General features: G+C 36.3%; 2 protein-coding genes across 2 annotated transcripts; one reads left to right on the top strand and one right to left on the bottom strand.

Annotated features, from left to right (window-relative positions):
* Positions 1-4,023: 4,023 nt before the first annotated feature.
* On the bottom strand, positions 4,024-7,955 carry LOC117916905 (60S ribosomal protein L35-like). Its single transcript, XM_034833127.1, has 4 exons — positions 7,852-7,955; positions 7,556-7,691; positions 7,164-7,320; positions 4,024-4,380 (listed from the first exon to the last, which is right to left on the bottom strand). Exons 1-4 carry the CDS (start codon positions 7,853-7,855, stop codon positions 4,306-4,308), a joined length of 372 nt encoding a protein of 123 aa, XP_034689018.1. The 5' UTR covers positions 7,856-7,955; the 3' UTR covers positions 4,024-4,305.
* Positions 7,956-12,027: 4,072 nt separating this feature from the next.
* Positions 12,028-13,470, top strand: LOC117915867 (protein SODIUM POTASSIUM ROOT DEFECTIVE 1-like). The gene is made up of 3 exons (XM_034831602.1): positions 12,028-12,726; positions 12,821-12,896; positions 13,108-13,470. The coding sequence occupies exons 1-3, from the start codon at positions 12,199-12,201 to the stop codon at positions 13,281-13,283; spliced, it is 780 nt and encodes a 259-aa protein (XP_034687493.1). The 5' UTR covers positions 12,028-12,198; the 3' UTR covers positions 13,284-13,470.
* Positions 13,471-19,213: the final 5,743 nt, after the last annotated feature.

The raw sequence follows: 19,213 nt of genomic DNA, 5'->3' as shown, positions 1-19,213 counted from the left end.
AATTTTATGGATATATTTGATTATATTTCTTTTTTTATATTAAAGGTATTTGTCAATGATGGGATTGGTCAAACTCTATTGGTAAACTTTGGTAAAAGTAAAAATAAATTACATAAAAATTGAGATTTTTTTAATAATTAGGAGGCTAACGACATTGCTAGAATCAATCACATCATGGCTTGTGTTAGCAACTAACCTTCATATTTGACCCAATGAAGGGAGATGCTTTGCAAATTTCCTCTGCCGCCTCTCTCTCTCTCTCTCTCTTATCATTTTCTCAACTTTCTAAAAGGGCGGAAAGCCTTTTCCATTATAAGCTACAAAAACCACCAACTTTGAAAATATGAGCTCAATTTTTTTCAAATTCCATGGTCATTTTCTAGTTGATACAAAGGCATTTCAGGATTACTTGACTTCAAAAAGCAATAGCAGTAAAAAATTTCGGCGTTGATCCCAAGTTACTTAGTACTTAGTGTTGGAAAGGAATGAACGTCAATAAAGTAGCCTCTTCGTACATCTCTCCTCGGACAAAAATTAAAAAAAGTGTCGTCTCGTGCTGCCGCCTCTTCATATTCGTACATCTCCTTCGGACAAGAATACAAACCTTTCATGCTGTATTCAATAAGATAAATACTCTTCATGGCTCAAACAAGTCTCTATATTAGTACTAAGGATCGACTTTGATATCATTTATAAAGATTTATTTTTAATTATATAAATATTATCCACTCTTAACTTAAAAGAGTCTTCATAACTTTAAAACACATTTATAAAATTAAAAAGAGTTCATACTTATATAATGTAAAAAATTTTCCCTCAATTTTATACGAGATTAGATGTCATATCTTACTTGAAAATGTGCAAAAAATTGAATTATGAATACCTATTATATATGTTATATTTTTAATTATTTAAAAAGAATGTTTTGTTTTGAAAATTTCTAAAGTTGATTTTATGGATTCGATATATTTAATTTTCTTATCTTTTAACCGATCAAAATAACAGATTTATATATAATTGTTTAATATTTAATGATTTTTTTTTATATAATTTATTGTTTTTAAATTAAATTAATTTTTAAATGCATCAATTATATTTTAGGTTAAAAAACATGCGTATATTTTTTAATTTAGTTTTAAATTTTAAGTTTAGAATTAACTTTTATCCACTTAATCATTTAAATCGATTTTAATCAAACTTGGTTTAATTCAATTTTTCCATAAAAAAGGTCAATTCAATTTTGATTCAAGTATAAATTAACCATATCGATTGAATAAAATTTTCTTTTAAAAACTACCTTAGTCATACTTTTTTGTGTTTCGAGTACCATATATGAGGTCTTATAATACAACCTTAATCTCATTCTTTTATACTTTGGTTTTATCTCCTGGATATTTATTTTTATACCATTTTCTTCTTTTTTTATTTATTGATTTATATTTCATCGTACATTTTAGACAATTTAAAATTAAAGTGGTGTTTGTTTTTTTATTTAATTGTAAATAGAACTTTAATACTTAATAGTGTTAAATATTAGGTTATTTATTTTTATAGTATTTTATTTCTATTAAATATTAAATGTGTAAAGAAAAATCAATATATTATTTTTTTTATTTAAAAAAAGTTACATATTTTATTTTTTTTATTTAGTAAAAAATTTATAATAAGTTGTGAAAAAATAGAAAAAACAAACAATTCTGAAAATAAATTACTTTCAATAAAAAGTAAAACAAACAAAGAGCCTCTAAGTACAATAAATGCTAATTCTATCCTTCAGGTTTCTTTTTTTCTCTATTTATATACTAAGATAAGTAAAATTATTAAGAGATGAGTTATAAATAGATGCCATTAAGGCACGAGGATTCAAAAGAATATAATTGGAATAAAAACAAATTGAATAAAATGACTATTTGGGAGTGATTTTAGTAAACTGTTTAATTAAAAAAGTGTTTTTGTAAAAACAAAATAGATGTATCATAAAATTTAAGAAATAATTTTTAAAACTTGAAAAATTATTTATATAATTAAAAAAATCACTTATAATGTTTCTTACTAAAATTTAAAATATTTCCGGAGAAATTCTAATTCCGCCCGTCCAAATTTCCAAAATTTCGGGTATAAATTCGTTAATAAGTAAATCTGCTTTTGATTGCAAAAGAAGGTGGTAGTTGATACCGTGGGGCATCAGCATATGAGGGTAGGAGGACCAGCCGAGGAACCGCGTTGTTTAGGGGGGACCAACCTAAATCTAAATGTGGGGAAGTTTCTAGGAACACGTGGCTTAATTAGAAGCTCTCTCCCTCCAGGAAGCTTCCAAGTTCACGTCACATGAAATTCAAGGCGCTACGTGATTTCCATTTCATGTATTCAGACTTCATACCCTGGGAGAAGCTAAACTATGCTAAACACAAATGTGATAATTTCTTCTGCAATTAATGCGGATGGTGACATGGCAAATAACGCTTCATCTGATGTCAGTCCATTTGTTTTTATCTAAAATTCAACAGCGAGGTTAGGCGGTGTGGGGCAACCGGAAACCGGTAGCTCTGGTTTCAGCAAAAAGGACTGACTAAATTCAGTGTATTTGGCGATTTCGTACTCGACTTTACAAGCGGCACAAAAAATCCCAATTCGACGTATAGCGATGCCGATGACATTACGTTTGAAATGTCGTTTCATTTTACTGTCTTTATGATCGTGAAGTCTTTTGTTGGCCTCCAAGCTTCATGCCCAGTTTGAGTCAAGCCGCAGCCATGTGCCTCGAAATAATGTAACTCAAATTTAGTGAAAATTTTGTTAGAGGAATGTGTAGACGAGTCAAGATTGGGTGAGTTGAAAAGTTTGACCTCTTTTATATCATGAATTATCGCATCAAATTTACGGACGCAGGTTTCAATTCAAATATTTCTGAATGCTCTCGAATAGTTTCGGTCCAGTTCCTTTCAAGGTTTTACGAAGCTAGCTAGATATAAGCATCAAGCATCAAATAGAATCTAATTCTATTAACAAATATCGGTCACTCCAAGCAAGCATAATACAATACAAAAGCAGGCATTTTAGAGATTCTAAGTGCATACACGGCCATGGCTGAACGGGTCTTCTCCGGACATTGCCAGCTTGTGGCATTGTGAATTTCCCCCTTGACGCCACCCATGAACTGTGGGCCCATCGAAATTATACCTGGGGCATCATCTGCCAACTGTAAAATTGAAACAACAGTTTCCTTTTTGACTCAGAAAACCATCAAATCCTCCATGCATGCGCTTTCAAATCAAGTGGCCTGCAGCCTCTTTCGCCATTGCCTTTGTCCACTTCCAAGTTTTTGCTACATATGTTGTAATACACCCATGCAAGTATTTACATTCATATGATGTTAAGAAGACTAGGTAGCATTGGCTTGGGCATTACACTATTGGACTTATTTAGGTAGCATTGGCTCCACTTTAACCAATCGAACCCACAAAAGGAAGAGGCTGATCGGTCTTTTCTCTCTTTCGGTGGGGTTTGTAGTTCCCGTGCGCGACAAAAGCAAGAATTGGGAAGCGAGTGCCCACAGCATTGCTAGTAATAAAAGCGGCCTTGACTCCTGACATAAAATAACACCACATTTGGCCCTACTACAAGATACCACAGCTGCCCCAAATATGGGACCTTCCAAATTGGCGACGACTTGGGGATCATCTATTCTTGTTATCGTTAATGAAAGCGATGGTCGGTCATAGACAAATGCAAACCTCAGGCTCCATACGTTTCTCACAATGGTCTATTCAAAGAATATTGTCGGCAGGTTCAAAGCACATTTCCAATTCGATTGCATTTATTGTGCAGCATCCAAGCAACCTTCCCGGTCTTTGCCCTCGATTAGTATTATTAGTAGAAGTTTATGCTTTGGATGCATTTACATAGAAAGGCGTTTTGAATAATTAAATGAACAGTGGAAGAGAAACCAACCTAAACAATTTGGAAATTTGTTTTTGAATCAAACACTAGTCGGGGTATGCTTTTAGAAAAATATCACATGACTTGAGGAGATGCAAACAATTGATATCAAGGAGAATGGTATTAGTGTCTTAACAGAGCAAATTCCTCGAAACTGCCTCAGCCAAACCATGAAACTAGGAAATTTCAGCACTAGGAAGTAAAATTCAACTTACAGAAGTTCGTTCTTTCATGATGTTCAAACTAAGATAGGGGGAGACGGTAACTAAAGATTCAAGGGCAAAAAATCTCAAACAATATCCTTGTATTGGAATTTAGAGAGTTAAAAGACACCAAGATGTCGTCCATAAGTGTGTAAATCCACGCTTACACCTTAATGGCATACTTCCTCATGGGATAATACATCTCCTTCTTTTTCTCTCGTTCAGTCTTCAAAGATGCCTGCATATTTGAACAGGAAATAAGCAGTTCAGTTTTTAAAGATGCCCATGTGTACAACATGAATTAAGCAAGGCACTTAACACAAGTGTGATGGAATGAATTAAGACATAAACAATATTAAATGATAACAAGAAGTTCAGCAAACTGGTCTTTTACTAAACAATGAGACCCAGTAGCCCATGGACCCATCGGCAAGCTAGCCAAATTAGGGCCAACCTGAAGCCCAGGCCTCCTTCCTCAGTCCTCATTACTCCCTTTCTTTTTCTTTTTTCATCCCCTCATCTCTTCAAACACCTTTGCCCCCTGATATCTTTAACGCTCTCATCTCTTCTCTTCTCTCTTCTCTCCTCTCTTCTCCCTTCTCCCCAGCATCCCCATATTTTCCCACCTAGTCCTGCTGAGTCTCAGTTTGTCTTTTTATGTGTGTTAGGCTCAAGCCCAAAGGCCATCCAACCCATTTTTAAACCTCTGGTTCTAAACTTTGCCAATGATTATATGAAACATCAATTTGTCTTATACATGAATTCCATAATCAGAAACCTCACTCACCAGATACAAACGGCTTTCTGAAAGAATCATGTGGTCCATGTCAGAATAGAAAATTAATGTGAATTAAGGAAATTTAGTGGTCAAAAGGGGGAAAACAAACTTTAGATATCCTTTTTTTGAGCTTCCACATGTTTACACAGACTGAGCATACTGTTGGTTGCATCCCCTCTCTTAGTTAGGTGCCTATTTACAGGTATTTCTAATTTGTCAACAGAAAAATATATATCACACACAATATATCATTCACAACCCTAGTGTAGAGAGAACAACTGAGACCTCAAAAGACAGCAATACTGGTCTCAAACAAGAGGAATTGGGAGGGGGTGAGGTGGATATGGGCTTAACTATGCAGTTTATGACATTCTTGCCCAAGGTGTTTACTGTCAGAACTTTGAACATTTGCACTCATGCTGTCGAAAACTCTTTAGTGCTTGACCAGACAATGGTCCTTGTAATCACATTGATGACAAACAAAAAGATAATGATGCCTCTATATCAATGAGATCTTAGGCGTTGTTTGGTTATAGAGTGAAGTATGAAAAACATAATACCTCATAAACATTACAGAGATCAAATTCTTAAACAATAGTCAAATTTACAGGAAATGATATTTAATAAATGTAAATCCACATTTTAAATCATCCATACAGAAATTCATCCATAATCTAGTAGAGCTCAGCCTCTTGAGGAAGATTCTTAAAAAAGAGAAAAAATGGAAAGAGTTGTTGGTAAGGGCAGTGCAGTATTGGCAACAACAATAGTGGGACCTCTGCCTTTAGGAGGGTTGGCATCGGTTAAGTGCCCCTGTCAGTGGCATTGGCAACAGCAACAAATATAATGTGTGGAAGGAAGCTGACAATTATAGTGGTGTTAGTAGTGGTTTGATTTGGTGTTGAACAGTATATGGTGAGAGTAGTGGTGGTGACAGTGGCCACTGGCCTCACATTGGCAGTGGTCAAGTGTCTGCTGCAGTTACAGTGCAGCACAAGGGTCAATAAAAATGGTAATGGCTACACAATGGGGTAGTGAAAACAAAGGCTACAACTTCTTTAGCACTTAGAACAATGTTGGTGATAGAAATAGAGAGGCATCAATGATAAAGGTGAAACTAGTGACTGCACAAAGCAACAATTGTTATGGTAATGGTGGCCTTGGCAGTGTTTACAAACATGGAGAAACTCAATCTAGGAATACATATACCTAAATTTACATGCAAGTGACAAAGAGTGAATTTAGTAGGCCATATTTTATAATTTGTAAAATTAAAGGCCCTCACTTATAAAATCCTGAAAACCCAATATAATTTGGAGATTTCATTTTGGAAAATGCAGTCCATGATAACCAAACACAAATTTTCATTAAAAAAAATGCATGTCAACCATCATTTTTGATTGGCATATAATAACACTAATGCATGTCAACCATCATACAACTTCATTTTGCAAAACAAAAAACACCCAGAGCCCCATCTTAGGGAAAACCCTATTAATTTGACCTAATAAGATAGATAGCTTGAACACAACCTAGCTGCACATTTTTAGATCGGATTTGGCATTCACAACCATCATCTTAAGCATAAAAGTATCATGTTAAAGTGGTCACCGCTGGCCTTGTGCTGCAATGACCTCTACACTACTGCCCTGTCATAGCTGAAAAATCATTGGCTTCATTCTAACGTGTAACCTGCCTGTTGAAATGGTGCTTCTCAAGGAACCAATAAAATGGGGTATGTGGAGACCAATTTGATTCTGGATACCACCTAGGAAAGATGGTTTAACTCAATTGAAATCTTGCCCATCTAAAGAGTTTTCATCATCAAGTTGCTCTATTTTCATACGAACCTTTGATTTCAAAATAACAACCTTGTATGCTGAATTTACCCATTTCTTCAATCATCATAGTTTACATTTTATATTATTACTTTCCCAAGATAGGGCTTCGGAATGAGACTATCCAAAACTCAAAAGTTCAAAATCTAGCCATTAACAACATGATATTGAGCAGTCCAAACGGGCAACAAAATGTTCTTTCCAAAAATTACAAGCAAGGGATGATTCAGAAATAAACTAAAGCAATCACTAAGCCTTCACGTATGAAATTTAAAGCATATAACATGGAAGTTAAAATCATCCATCATTAGTAACTTAATCATTGCTCAAACATACATGGATGAAATGTGAACGCTAGCAATTCGATAACAGAAACAGAAAATGCTTGAGAGTATAGAAGTGCACCTGATGCTTAGTAAGGCGTTTCCTGATAGCTCTGGTCTTCTTAGGACGCAAATCCAGAGGCAGGAACTTCTTCTTCTTGTAAGCTTCCCTCAAAGCAGCCTTCTGCTTCTGGGAAATCACTGTCAACACCTGCGCAATCGACAGCCTCACCACCTTTCTGCACCCACACAGAAAACAGCATTAAAATCAATCACCGTAATAGCATATTTGTATTTTCAGACCCAATCACTCATTCATTAGTTTCAAAGAAAACCCAAGAAAGACAATTTTACAAATCCCATTTTATCGACTCTCAGTTACCAATTCCTTTTCCTTTCCAGATTCTCTCAGCAACCAAACAGTTTAGTCAATTTGATAAACATATATAAATATAAACAGAGAGAAAGTAGTACATCTTAGAAAGCTTGTTGGGAGCACCACCAGTGACCTTGGCGACTCGGAGAAGAGCGAGCTCTGCTTTCAGCTCCTTCAATTGGGCCAACAGATCGGCCTTAGGCTTACCTCTCAGCTCGTGAACCTTGATCCTCGCTTTTCAGTCCACAATTTCAGTACAAACAAAAGAAAGGAAAAAAAAAAAAAAAACTTCAGATCGATTGAGAGAATGGAAGCATGAACCAAATGCGGAGATTCAAGAGAAAAAAAAAATTGAAAAATGATATTGCTCTTGTTGTTGTTGCTTTCTTCTTACCCATGTGTGTGTCTTCGTGATCCGCAACGGCGTCCTTCTCTCACTCTGGTACACACTGACAAAACCCTAGCCCTAGACCATTGTTTAATACCACTCCGTCTCCAAAACCCTAATTCACATTGCACCGGGATGAAAGTTGGGCGGGTTGACCCGACCCAAATCGACCAGACTCAGAGCTTGGGCCGCTCATCAATTTAAAATTAACTTAAAACTTACAAAAAAAGAGATTGGGTTATGAGCCTTGACAATAGAGTAGCCAAATTTTGGGCTTTCATTAGTGAGCTTTGAGGGCTGGCCCAAACCAAATTAAACTCTGTAGAGCTAAATATTTTATTTGAAATTTTATTGTTTTCTTGTTTTTAATTTTTAGTGTTTTCTTATGAGAACCTCAAGTGCTTTTATAAAACACTCTGAAGTGTTTTTAAAATTTTTTCCAGAAGTCTAAAAAATCTACTTTCCTAACACTTTCAACAGGTTATTGGGCCTCTGATCTGGTTGGTGAATGGGTTTCTGTGGATCCAAGTTTTCCCAAGTCTGAACTGGTGGAGAGGTTGTTTGTTCTCGTTTATAGGACATTGATTGCCAATTCATACTTGATTACCACTTCCAAAGGAACAACACTCTCTTCCAAATGTCTCCATGGGTGATGCCTTTCTTGGTCAAGAATGCCCTCCTTAATTGGTATGGTGCCTTTGTAACGAAGAAAAGGAAGAAGGCATGGAAAATAGCTCTTTTGTGATTATTTTAAACCCTATGAAAGGAGAGAAGTTGAAAATCTTTTGAAGATTATGATTTGACGGATCAAATTATTTTACGGTTGTTTATGTACATACTTGTGGAATGGGTCGGGATACACTTGGATTTTAGTTCATTGTCTTTATTTGATTCTATTGATGGATTGGGTTGTAAGTGAGATCATGCTATCTTTTTTCTGTGTACTCCTTTTCTATTTTTAGTCTTGGTGTCTTGTATAAATTGTTTATACTTTTGTGTCTTTTTTAGATACTAAAAGGATATATGAAATACTCATAATTGGTTGTTAAATGAAATCAACACACAATTGATTCTGAGTATGTCCGTAGAACTCTTAACGCAACCAGTAGATGATCCACTAAACAGAAAAACGCAAAGAGGAGAGTTGCTAGGAGTCCCCAAGACCCCTTAGCTTCATATTCTGAGCTCTTCTTGATGATGACCCCAAAATGGTTTTTCAGTAATTTAGATAGCAGTAGGGCACCCATCTATAACCACTCTCTAATCTCTACGATCAACCTATATATCCATCACAATTCACAAACATCCTCAGTTTCTTATGACCACAACCCAAAAGCCTCCTCCAACTGTCCTTTCTGAAACCAAAAGAAGGTCATCCTTGTCCTCGTCGTGTTCCAACGACTTCTGTACTACAGTCCATGATGTCACCATGGGGACATCTGGGTCACAGGCCATGGCCTTCCGCAAAGCAAAAGGGGGCCTCAACCCCACCACCTTGTAAAAATAACCTTTTTTCTGTGGCCTTATCTCGGCGCTTCCTGTGTTATCATAGGTTTATAATTGCGCCATCTTGTCATAAAAAGCATACCATACCAGCTCCACTGCCAAATGATCCCCACAATACAGGTAGCAAAACATTGAATGGCACGCTTGCATGCTTTTCCCAAACATTGATGGAGACTGATACATACAACCTAGATAATATCTGGGCTTTGAGGGAATCCTATGAAAAATATATGGAATGGCTCCTATGTCATTCTGTATGAACACTACTGATCAATTAGAAAAGGGGGTTTCCAGATGGTGTGAAGAAACTTGATTAAGCTAAATAGTTCTCTCACTTTTCAGCAGCTGGATCATATGGGTAGTTGCCCAATCCCATCTGGCCTGCAGCCCCAGCCACCGCATTGACTGTCAGCTTCAACCTCTGAAAAAGAAGTCATGTTCATAGCACATGATAATTCCTTTGGAAATTGCCAGGTTTCCATGAGAGCTGTCTGTGTCCGTTAGGAAAAAGAAAAAAGAAAAAACAGAACATGGGAAAAAAAAACCCATAAAATTATCAACCACAAATGGCATTAAGTAATGAACAGAGAAAATTAAGGACTGTGTCCTTGGCAGGGATAGATGCAAACAACATATGCTAACAGAGACATTGAGAAATGTGTAGCTGATGAGCTTAGTTTAAAAATTAGAAAAGAAGAAGAAAGAAAAAAGGGAACCCAGAAAAGAGGAGGTAAATTAATAATAAATAAGATACCCTTAATCCTCCCGCCAATGGCAGCCCCACATCTTTAATCGCGTGATTATAAAACAAATGATTTGAAGGAGACCCACACAACATTATGAATTGTTTTAGGGAATGGATAAAAGAGAGAAGGATATTTGAAAAAGACACACACAAACAATGTGAGAGAGGCACTACCCTAACAGTGTGAAGGGATAAAAAGTAAACAAAGACAGAATTAATGTCAAATAAACATATGACATATGGATTTGGTAATTATGACTAGGTGGTAAGAGATGGAATTAAAGGTAATGGAGAGTCCTGGCCTTTATGCTGCTAATTTTTCTTTAATTAGGATTTTGAATATGGGGCCATCCTTTTTTTCCCATGGCAGGTTCACCCACATGCATCTAAGGACAGAAAACTACCTGGTACTGAATCATCATGCAAGGCAGCTAATAGAGACTACTCATGAGTGTGCTTTTGATTTCAACTTTGAACATCAATTGTGTTCCAAGAATAAATTAAACATCCTTCATGTGCTTATGATTATGTGCCTGAGAGTGAACAACTTCTATCCTTGATAATTAAGTTTTGCAGGACCCCTTTACAGAAATTTCAGGGACCATGGCATCATGAAGACGAGGAAAATGAGGATGTCCAAATCTATTATTTGGCATGTAGACCCTATATAGATACTGGTTCTAGTTCCTCTTGTTAACCCTTTATGGATTAATATTGTAAAATCTCATCTGCATGGAAGTCCAATTCTTATCGACTCTCCTCAATTTAGCATCACAAAACAGTTCAAACCTGCACAAGACTCAACATGTCATGAGTTGTGAGGGCCAGCTCTGAAGTGAACCAACTGATGCTTAATTGGTAGGAAAGTTAAAGATGATAAATAAGACAGAACCATGTGTTTTATTTCTATCTGTTACTGGCTTTAGTTTAAGATTGTGTTTGTCTCATCTTAATCTTCATTTTGTTTAAGAACAAATTGTTTAAGGTCCGAATATCATCATAATTTGTCGTCATTTTACTGATCGAATTTAGCATGTGAACAATTGCGGACTTTTTGACTGTTGCTTTGTCGAGTCCGGTTCTAATCCTGGAATTTGGGTCCACTTTCTCAATTCTTCAAGAACTTGTTTGAACTCTTCTACATGTTATGCTAGAATTCAATTCAATACCCAATAAAGTAGACATAAACTAAAGCTTTTGTCAAATTTTTTTTTTATGAGAATCACCAGTATTTTATCATGAATTATTAAAGGAAGAAGTTAATAAACTCTCAGCAGTTGCCCATCTTTTAAGTTTGAATACAGAGGAAACTGAAGTGTTTGGAAGGAAGAGATGTTTGGCCTAGCCCAATTAGAAGAAACTTACCCCTAAAATAGGGCATTTTTTAATTAACAAATGCTGACATCCTAGCAGAAGAATAATAGAGATCAACAATCACAATGGAGAAGGAACTAACAACCATGACTAATATTTATGAAAGCATAGGCCAAGGTGGGGTAGTCCCAGTTTAAGAGTCCATGGAAACTGTATTTGCTTCACGCTCTCTCATTGAATTTGTTCTTTTTCTTCCTTCACATTGCTGGATTTCTGGTGCCAAAGAGACTGCAGAACTTGAATCTTTGTCAACTTCAAAAACAGATTACTTCACATACTCCAAAGTGTCCATCTACCATATGTGTGTGTTTACTGTTATTTAATTTATCAAACAATGATGTGTTAATAATAAGATTGGTTACAGGTTTGAAAGTTGCCCTATATGCTATTAGTAGTGGTAGTAATCATAACACCCCAACAAGATGAACACAACTTGTTCACCCAAAACATAAACAAATAAAAGTCCAACACAACTTTGAAGGTTAGGATTAATCATATCCCTCCAAAGTTTCATTATTCATTTGTTCCTGTAGGACCTTGCAGCTGCTTTTTCTTCTCTCTCTGTCTCTGTCTCTGTCTGTCTCTCTCTTTCTCATCCATCAAGTTTAAAAGAAGATTAGTTGGCCTCATACGAAAGATCATTCTCCAACGCTCCACCTTTCTACATATCAAATTCAGCTTCACTAAGCCAGTGATTCTATCTAAGTTATTCCCATATTCTGCCAAACATGAAAGGAGTGGATCTCTTCTGTGCTTCTCCAGCTTCTACAGCCATATGTTCAAGCATGGATCAGCGCTCCATGGTCCGCCGCGGCACCAGGCCCATCAACCACCATAATCCTTATCTCGGTGATAGGCGAAGAAGCCGGCCACTTGCGCCTGTCCCATGTTCATCTCGGTTACCCATCAGTCCTACGCTTCACCATCAGAAGAGTAGAAAGAGTTCTGCTAAGCAAACTGATCTCAGGAGGAAGAGCTCTGCTGACAAAAATGATCTAACCAGCCCTCCTGGTTCCTCCAGATATCTTCTAAGTGACACACCTTTCTTCAACTTGTTACCGGACTCTGATCGTGTCTCAGCATTCGTTCCTACACAAACTGCAAGGCCACTGGTTCCTACACAAACTACAAGGCCACTGGTTCCTACACAAACTACAAGGCCACTGGTTCCTACAAAAACTGCAAGGCCTCGGCGCCTGAACTCGAATGATTCTCCTGCCTTAGTATCATCTTCATCTGCTCGTTCCCACGACCAGGTTCTTTTTGTTCCCCCACATCAAATTGAAGGTTTTTTTTTTTTGCAAGAAATTTCATGCGTATTATAATTGTTATTATCATTTGGTTTTGCAGGTGGTGGTTTTGTGGGTATCATTGCATTGCAAGGGGTGTGAAGGAAAGCTGAGAAAACACATATCCAAAATGGAAGGTAAGTTTAGTACACAGAAAAGTATGCTTTACAACTCAATCTTCCAAAATTTCTTGTGGAAATCCGTGAGAATTACTCTTCTTTTCATTTAAACATGAATTATGAGATGTCTATATCCTTTTTCTACGAAAAGAAACCAAGTCGGTTTCATGAGTTGTCCTCCAATTCTTAAGCACTACAATTCAAAGAAACATTGTTCCATTTTCCACAGGCGTGACATCATTCAGTATAGATTTGGCCACAAAGAAAGTGACTGTAATTGGAGACGTGACCCCCTTAGGAGTGCTTGCAAGCGTGTCGAGGGTGAAGAATGCACAACTCTGGCCATCTCCAACATCTTCCTCATCGCCATTGTCATCCTCGGCCATGACTAGCCTCACTTACTGATTGCTGGAACCAAGCTCTTAGATTTTTTTTTTCTTTCTTTTAATTGAACTAGCTTGAAGTACTAGCAGGTGTGCATGAATGTTTAGCTGATGCTATATCGCAAATTTGTAACGTAAATGTAAAACCTTATCATGGGTTCTGAACCATAATCTTTAGTTGTTCAAAAGAAAAAGTGTTTGTTTGGTTATATTTCTCTTGTGATCTCTGCTCATCACTTCTTGGAACAAGTAATGGTGTCTTTCTAAATATTCCCTTTCTCTTTCAAATTTAAAATCCCTGCTTGGGCTGGCATCTCCAAACATATGTCTTCTAGTTTACTACTTCCCATATAATATACACAGGGTTGAGGAGAGCATGTGATTCAGATTGTACTGTGATCATATATGCACAAAAAACCAGGTCACAGAGTCAGAGACCCTTGTTGTAAAAGCTTAAATCATAGCTAGGGAGAATGACTTAATGACATACTATCATATATCCTCCTTATGGAATACCATGAAAATTATAATGATCTCCAAGGCAAAGCACCATGGACATGTGAGTGATACAGTACTTTGAGTGGTGTACTAGTAAGAATATGATAGCACATAAACATCATGACAATGTGCAGAGAGTGGGGAATGCATGCGACACTCAATAGCATGTAAGGATGTGGTGCTTCTTCTTTTTCTTTTTAATTTCCTTCTGGATGTGTCCATGGAAGTGGTGAGCTGTTCTTCTCTTTGGGGTTTTGAATTTGGAGTGTAATGATGCTACCTTCTCTTTTGGAGATATGCTGTCTAGTGCCCTACAAACTCTAAAATCACACATCTCGACTCAAGAGTTTGCACATAAACTCAGTAAATGAAAATAAATATCAATAAGATTCAAACCCAGCTATGGATTATTGACCAATATAATGGGATTATAATCTTATGGATTGAAAAAATGGGAATGGATAAAGAAAAATATGGGAGGAGACTAAAACCACTCTTCCAATTTCCACAGAAGAAGCCAAACAAATAAAAAAAAAATCTCTTATCTTGGGATGTAGAAATCCTCCTACCAGTCCCAACCTTGGTGGAATTCCTTCCACCCACCATGAACAAAAATGATGACACCAAGGAATACTTTTGGTTGCAAGTCTCTTTCAAAATTTCCAATGGTGGGCCTGTTTGTTTCCTTTCTAGTTTGGCTTTTGGGACTTTCCAAGTTCTCTTAACTAACTTATAGGACAAAATAGACTTTGGAATACCAATGGATGTAGAAGCAGCTTTAAAAAGAAAAAAAAAAACTAAATCAATAGGATTTGATTTGATTTTCTTTTCTCCTTTGTTTCCCTTTTTTTCCTTGAGATGTTTTCGTGGCTTTAATTTTCTTTGACTAAATCTTGGTCGGCTGGAAAAGAAAATACTGGAAAATAAAGTTGAAATGGAAGCACCCATCAAGGGATTATATAATGTTTATGGGAGACATTCGATAATTTAGAGCGGCGCACCATCAATGGCCATGGATTTGGGGTTTGAAAACCATCTTTTTCCTTGGTGAGTGGTGGTGTTTGGATGCAGTGAAATGATATGGGAATTTATTTCTCACCCAAACACATGATTGCAGATTCAAGAATTGATAGATATGTTTTACTATGCAACCAAACAGGGTAGCAAGAAAGTTGAAAATGACAGAGATGAGGATGAGGAGAGGGACCAAAACCTAAAATGTTAGAATCGTATCCATAATTTTGCTTGGGTCATGTCCTTTTTTGAGACATGGCTCCATATTTCATGTTGGGTATGGTTGAAACTTTAAATGGTATAATTTCCACATGATTAGCTTATCTTTGAAAGCTGCTATAAAAGATCAAAACCTAGGCTTTGTTAAAGGCTTGGTATAGCCCGCCCTTCATATCATTGTAGATGCACATGAACAGAAACAGCATTACAGGACCCATAGCTGTTTTATTTTAATGGAAAAGGTAACATCGAGTTTGATGAAAGGTAGAAAAGTTCTCCATCCCTGTCATGATCAACTGATCATTCATCAGTGAAGCACTTTGTCTTTCCCACAAACGATTGGTTTTCTTGGAGAAAAATGGAAAGGAATGGAAAAGGATATCAAGCCCTCCTTTTTTTGTGGTCCAAAGATAGTAGAAAACAATAATAAAAATTAGAGAAAAATTTGTATCTGAAATTTCTCATTTCTCCCACAATGATGATTGTAGGCAGCTTGTCTATGACATATTGGCATATGGGAAAACAGACTTGGATGAGGCAAAATTGAGTTTACAGCCAAAGTAGTATTTCTTTGGAAAAAAAAAACCCAAACTAATCCAGTTTTCAAACGATTTGCCAAAATACTCTTTTGAATCCACATCAACAATTCATATCAACAATCCACATCAACAAGTCATCTTCGTCAAACTTGTTTTTTTTACTTTGGAAACCCAATTTTTTCTCGAAATCAACAATTCAGAAAGTATTCTCTTCTCCGCGGCTCCACCATCTGCGGCTCCATTTTCTGTCCTCACCGGCTGCGGCTCCCACCAGTGGCTCCCACCAGCAGCTAGGTAAATTTTTTTCGGGTTCATGAGTTTTTTCCCACTCATTTTCCTTAGCTTTCTCACCAACCAAACAGAGGAAAACAAGTTGTTTTGAAAATTTTAAAAATCTCAAGTTGTTTTCAATTTCATAACTATCCAAAAAACTTGAAAAACCCTTTCCTCCACCTTGTATTCCTCTTATCCTGGAACCTGAAAAACCCTAACCTTTGCCTCATTTTCCTCTCATCTCGGAATCCTGATAACTGTTGATCTGCCCATGATTCATCTTCATCGTGATCCAAAATATGGATTTCGGATTGGATGAAGGTGGGGGAGAGAGAGAGACTTGGAGAGGTTAAGGTTTTTTCGGATTGGGGTTTCGAAAGGGAGAAAAAAAAAAATCTTTTTTCTATAAAAATGGAGTTAATATATTGGAAATTAACATAGTTACAATGCATCAAGTGACTATTAATTTTAGAAAAGAATATGTTTCAGTGAGTTCCTCAAAATTGGGACAAATGGTCTATTGCTATCTGGCTTTGATTATACCTGGAATAATGATGATGTATTACAGGATAGGGCCACCCCTGATGAATTTGTGACTACAATATCATTTGGTTTATTATTTTTTGTTATCCCTGCACATGAAGTGTAAATTTTTCTTTTTAGCCAATTCCAATCACAAATTGGATGATGATAACTGTTGATGATGTTTTTTTCCTTTTAACTTTTCTTGGATAAGTATGTGAAATATGTTATTATGCCTTGGTTATTAAAATGAGAGTTTACTGACTGAAAGTTGAAGGGTTTGAAATTAAATATGGCCTTTAGCAGGGTGCTTAGGGGAAACCTATGAAATCCCAATATGGAATGGAAATACACTCCTGCTTAATGTAGAGCTTAATGTACTGATCTTTGCTTTACACTGATCAAAGCACGCTCTTCACATTAGTGCTAATTTTTCATATTTTTTGTGGCATATTTTACATGTTCAACTTTCTCAACCATTACTACTGGTAAAATTTCAATAGCCTTACAATTACTCGCTCCCGGATAGAAGCTTCAATTCCTCACAAACATGGGCCTGCTATTGTTGGTTATGAGGCAGTAGCTTGCTTGATCTTATCCATCAACTATTTCTAAAAGTGCCTTAGTGGTTGTAAGCATGTTTGTTAGAAAACTTACAATACAATGATATACTTCATTTTCTTGATGTAAATCTTATTTATTGCTTGGCTGTATCTCATCTGAAGTGTATTTTATGGTACAAATATAATGCACAATACAATGATACACGTACAACAATACATATGAACAACAAATATTAATATTTGCCTAGTGAGAATTTGGAACTAAAATTTATAGCCAAAAATTCAAAAAGCTTTGTTTTGTGGATTTTGTAAAACACCTATGCATTAAAGTAAAAAATTGGGGAAAATGACTCATTATTTTTTGTAAGAATCTGCTTCTTCCAGGTTTAATACATATTTATGGGAATCTTCTTAACATAAGACATATGGAAGCAACTTCAAAAAGTTACAGCAAAAGAAAAGTGAAAGCCTCTACACTTCCTAATAAATCCTTAGGGTTATGAGTTATAATTACTTGTTTATTATTAAAATATTTTATCTTCTTATTTATTATCATTACTAGATTTATCGAGAAACCATCATTACAAATGCTTAAGTTTTTCAAATTATTTTTAAATTTGTTTTCATAATTTATTAACTTTATAAAATTGGAAGTGATTATTAAATTTATTTTTGTTTCTTTTTCTCCTCTAAAAAAAATATATACTTTTTATTATATATATATATTTAAAAAATTTATTAGGATCAAGGAGATTTGAGTGTGTCATTTTTCAATCATCATTTTTATAAAGATAATACTATTGCGCATATAACAATCTCTTCCTCATTATAGGGCTCCTAGAACTCGAATCATGACCAAACTCTAGGGCTCCTAGAACTCGAATCATTTAATGGCATGTGGAACATTTAATAACACCTATACAAATGCTAACAACTTTATAAAACTGTAAAAAGACATGTAGAACCTAGGCTGAATCTCCAAACCATGAAAATTACTTGTAGGTTGGATCTACAAATGCAGTGTTGGCATACCTATATAGAGAGCTATGTCGTGCGAGTTTAGATAGTGCCATAGAGATTTCTGGACCTATCACACTATTACAGGTATTTCGACATATCTATTATAATTAATTGACTCACATTATTGTTGTAAGTTGTCTAATTTTGATAATGTTGTCTGATTTTGTAGTTGTGGTCATGAGAGAGACTTCATGTGGGTCGACCTGATTTCGGTCGTCCTCCAGTGCCTAAGTAGTCCCACATGTACATGATGATGTAGTTGATGGTTTACATGATCATCTATTTCCAGATGAGGCACTCCCAATCGATCCATTGGGCCACAGGTGGAGAGTACTCCTGTCTCGGTCTCATAACCCATCACCACATGTGTTGACATTCTATCGAGATCAATTGGATGCCCAGACACAGGATCAGGTAAAGTGTAGATGCATAAGATTACCTTTGCAATATTTTCCACCAATGTGACTAATTATTTTTTTAAAAAAATTACAGGTATTATGGGAACCATATACAGCAGATTTGATTGCACATCTTCCGGCTATATGTCAGGCTGATGAAGAAATTTGGCGAACTATGTCACCTCTAATTTGCTTTGATATTATCGAGTGGCATAGACCAGAGCGAGTTTTACGCCAGTTTCGTATGCAACAAGGGATACCTCCACCTTGTTTGATAGATATGGAGCTACATTTAGTGGATAGGCGAGGACGACATCAGTACGATTGGGTCACATTCCATGCTCAGTATATTTCTCTTTGGGTTACTCGTTCTGAGCGTATTGCGACAGCACCACTTGCAATTACTACCATGTCTTTTTATGATCCATATATGCAGTGGTATCGACGTATCACGCGACGCCTGATCACACCTGTTTTGCATAGAGATCATACGAGGTTCCATAGTACAGCTTCTGCCACTGAGTTATTGGTGAGAGCATTTGAGATACAAAACCAAATTTTAATGAATGTTAAACTTAAATTATGTGCAAATGCCTCATGTTTCATTTTCTTATACAGATCACCGCCGTATCGCAGATGGCTATTTCAAATGATTTAGAGGAAACTCACTGAATTGCTATTGATGTTTTACATGCTATAGGAGAGGACCATCGCGTACACTCGACACATGAGCCATCCACATCTTCAGGGTCATCCATGAGACCACCATCATTGATTACGCCTGTTAGGGTACTACCCATTAGAGGTCGGGGGAGAGGTGGTCGAAGAGCTGGTCACCGACATGTACCTTTGGCATCTACTTTGGTACAACCCTCACATCCACTAATCACATCTACCTTTTCTTTA

The sequence above is a fragment of the Vitis riparia genome, chromosome 6, assembly GCF_004353265.1.
Source record: "Vitis riparia cultivar Riparia Gloire de Montpellier isolate 1030 chromosome 6, EGFV_Vit.rip_1.0, whole genome shotgun sequence".
NCBI lineage: Eukaryota > Viridiplantae > Streptophyta > Magnoliopsida > Vitales > Vitaceae > Vitis > Vitis riparia.
The sequence above is the reverse complement of the archived record's forward strand: the minus strand, read 5'-3'. Positions and strand labels throughout refer to the sequence as shown.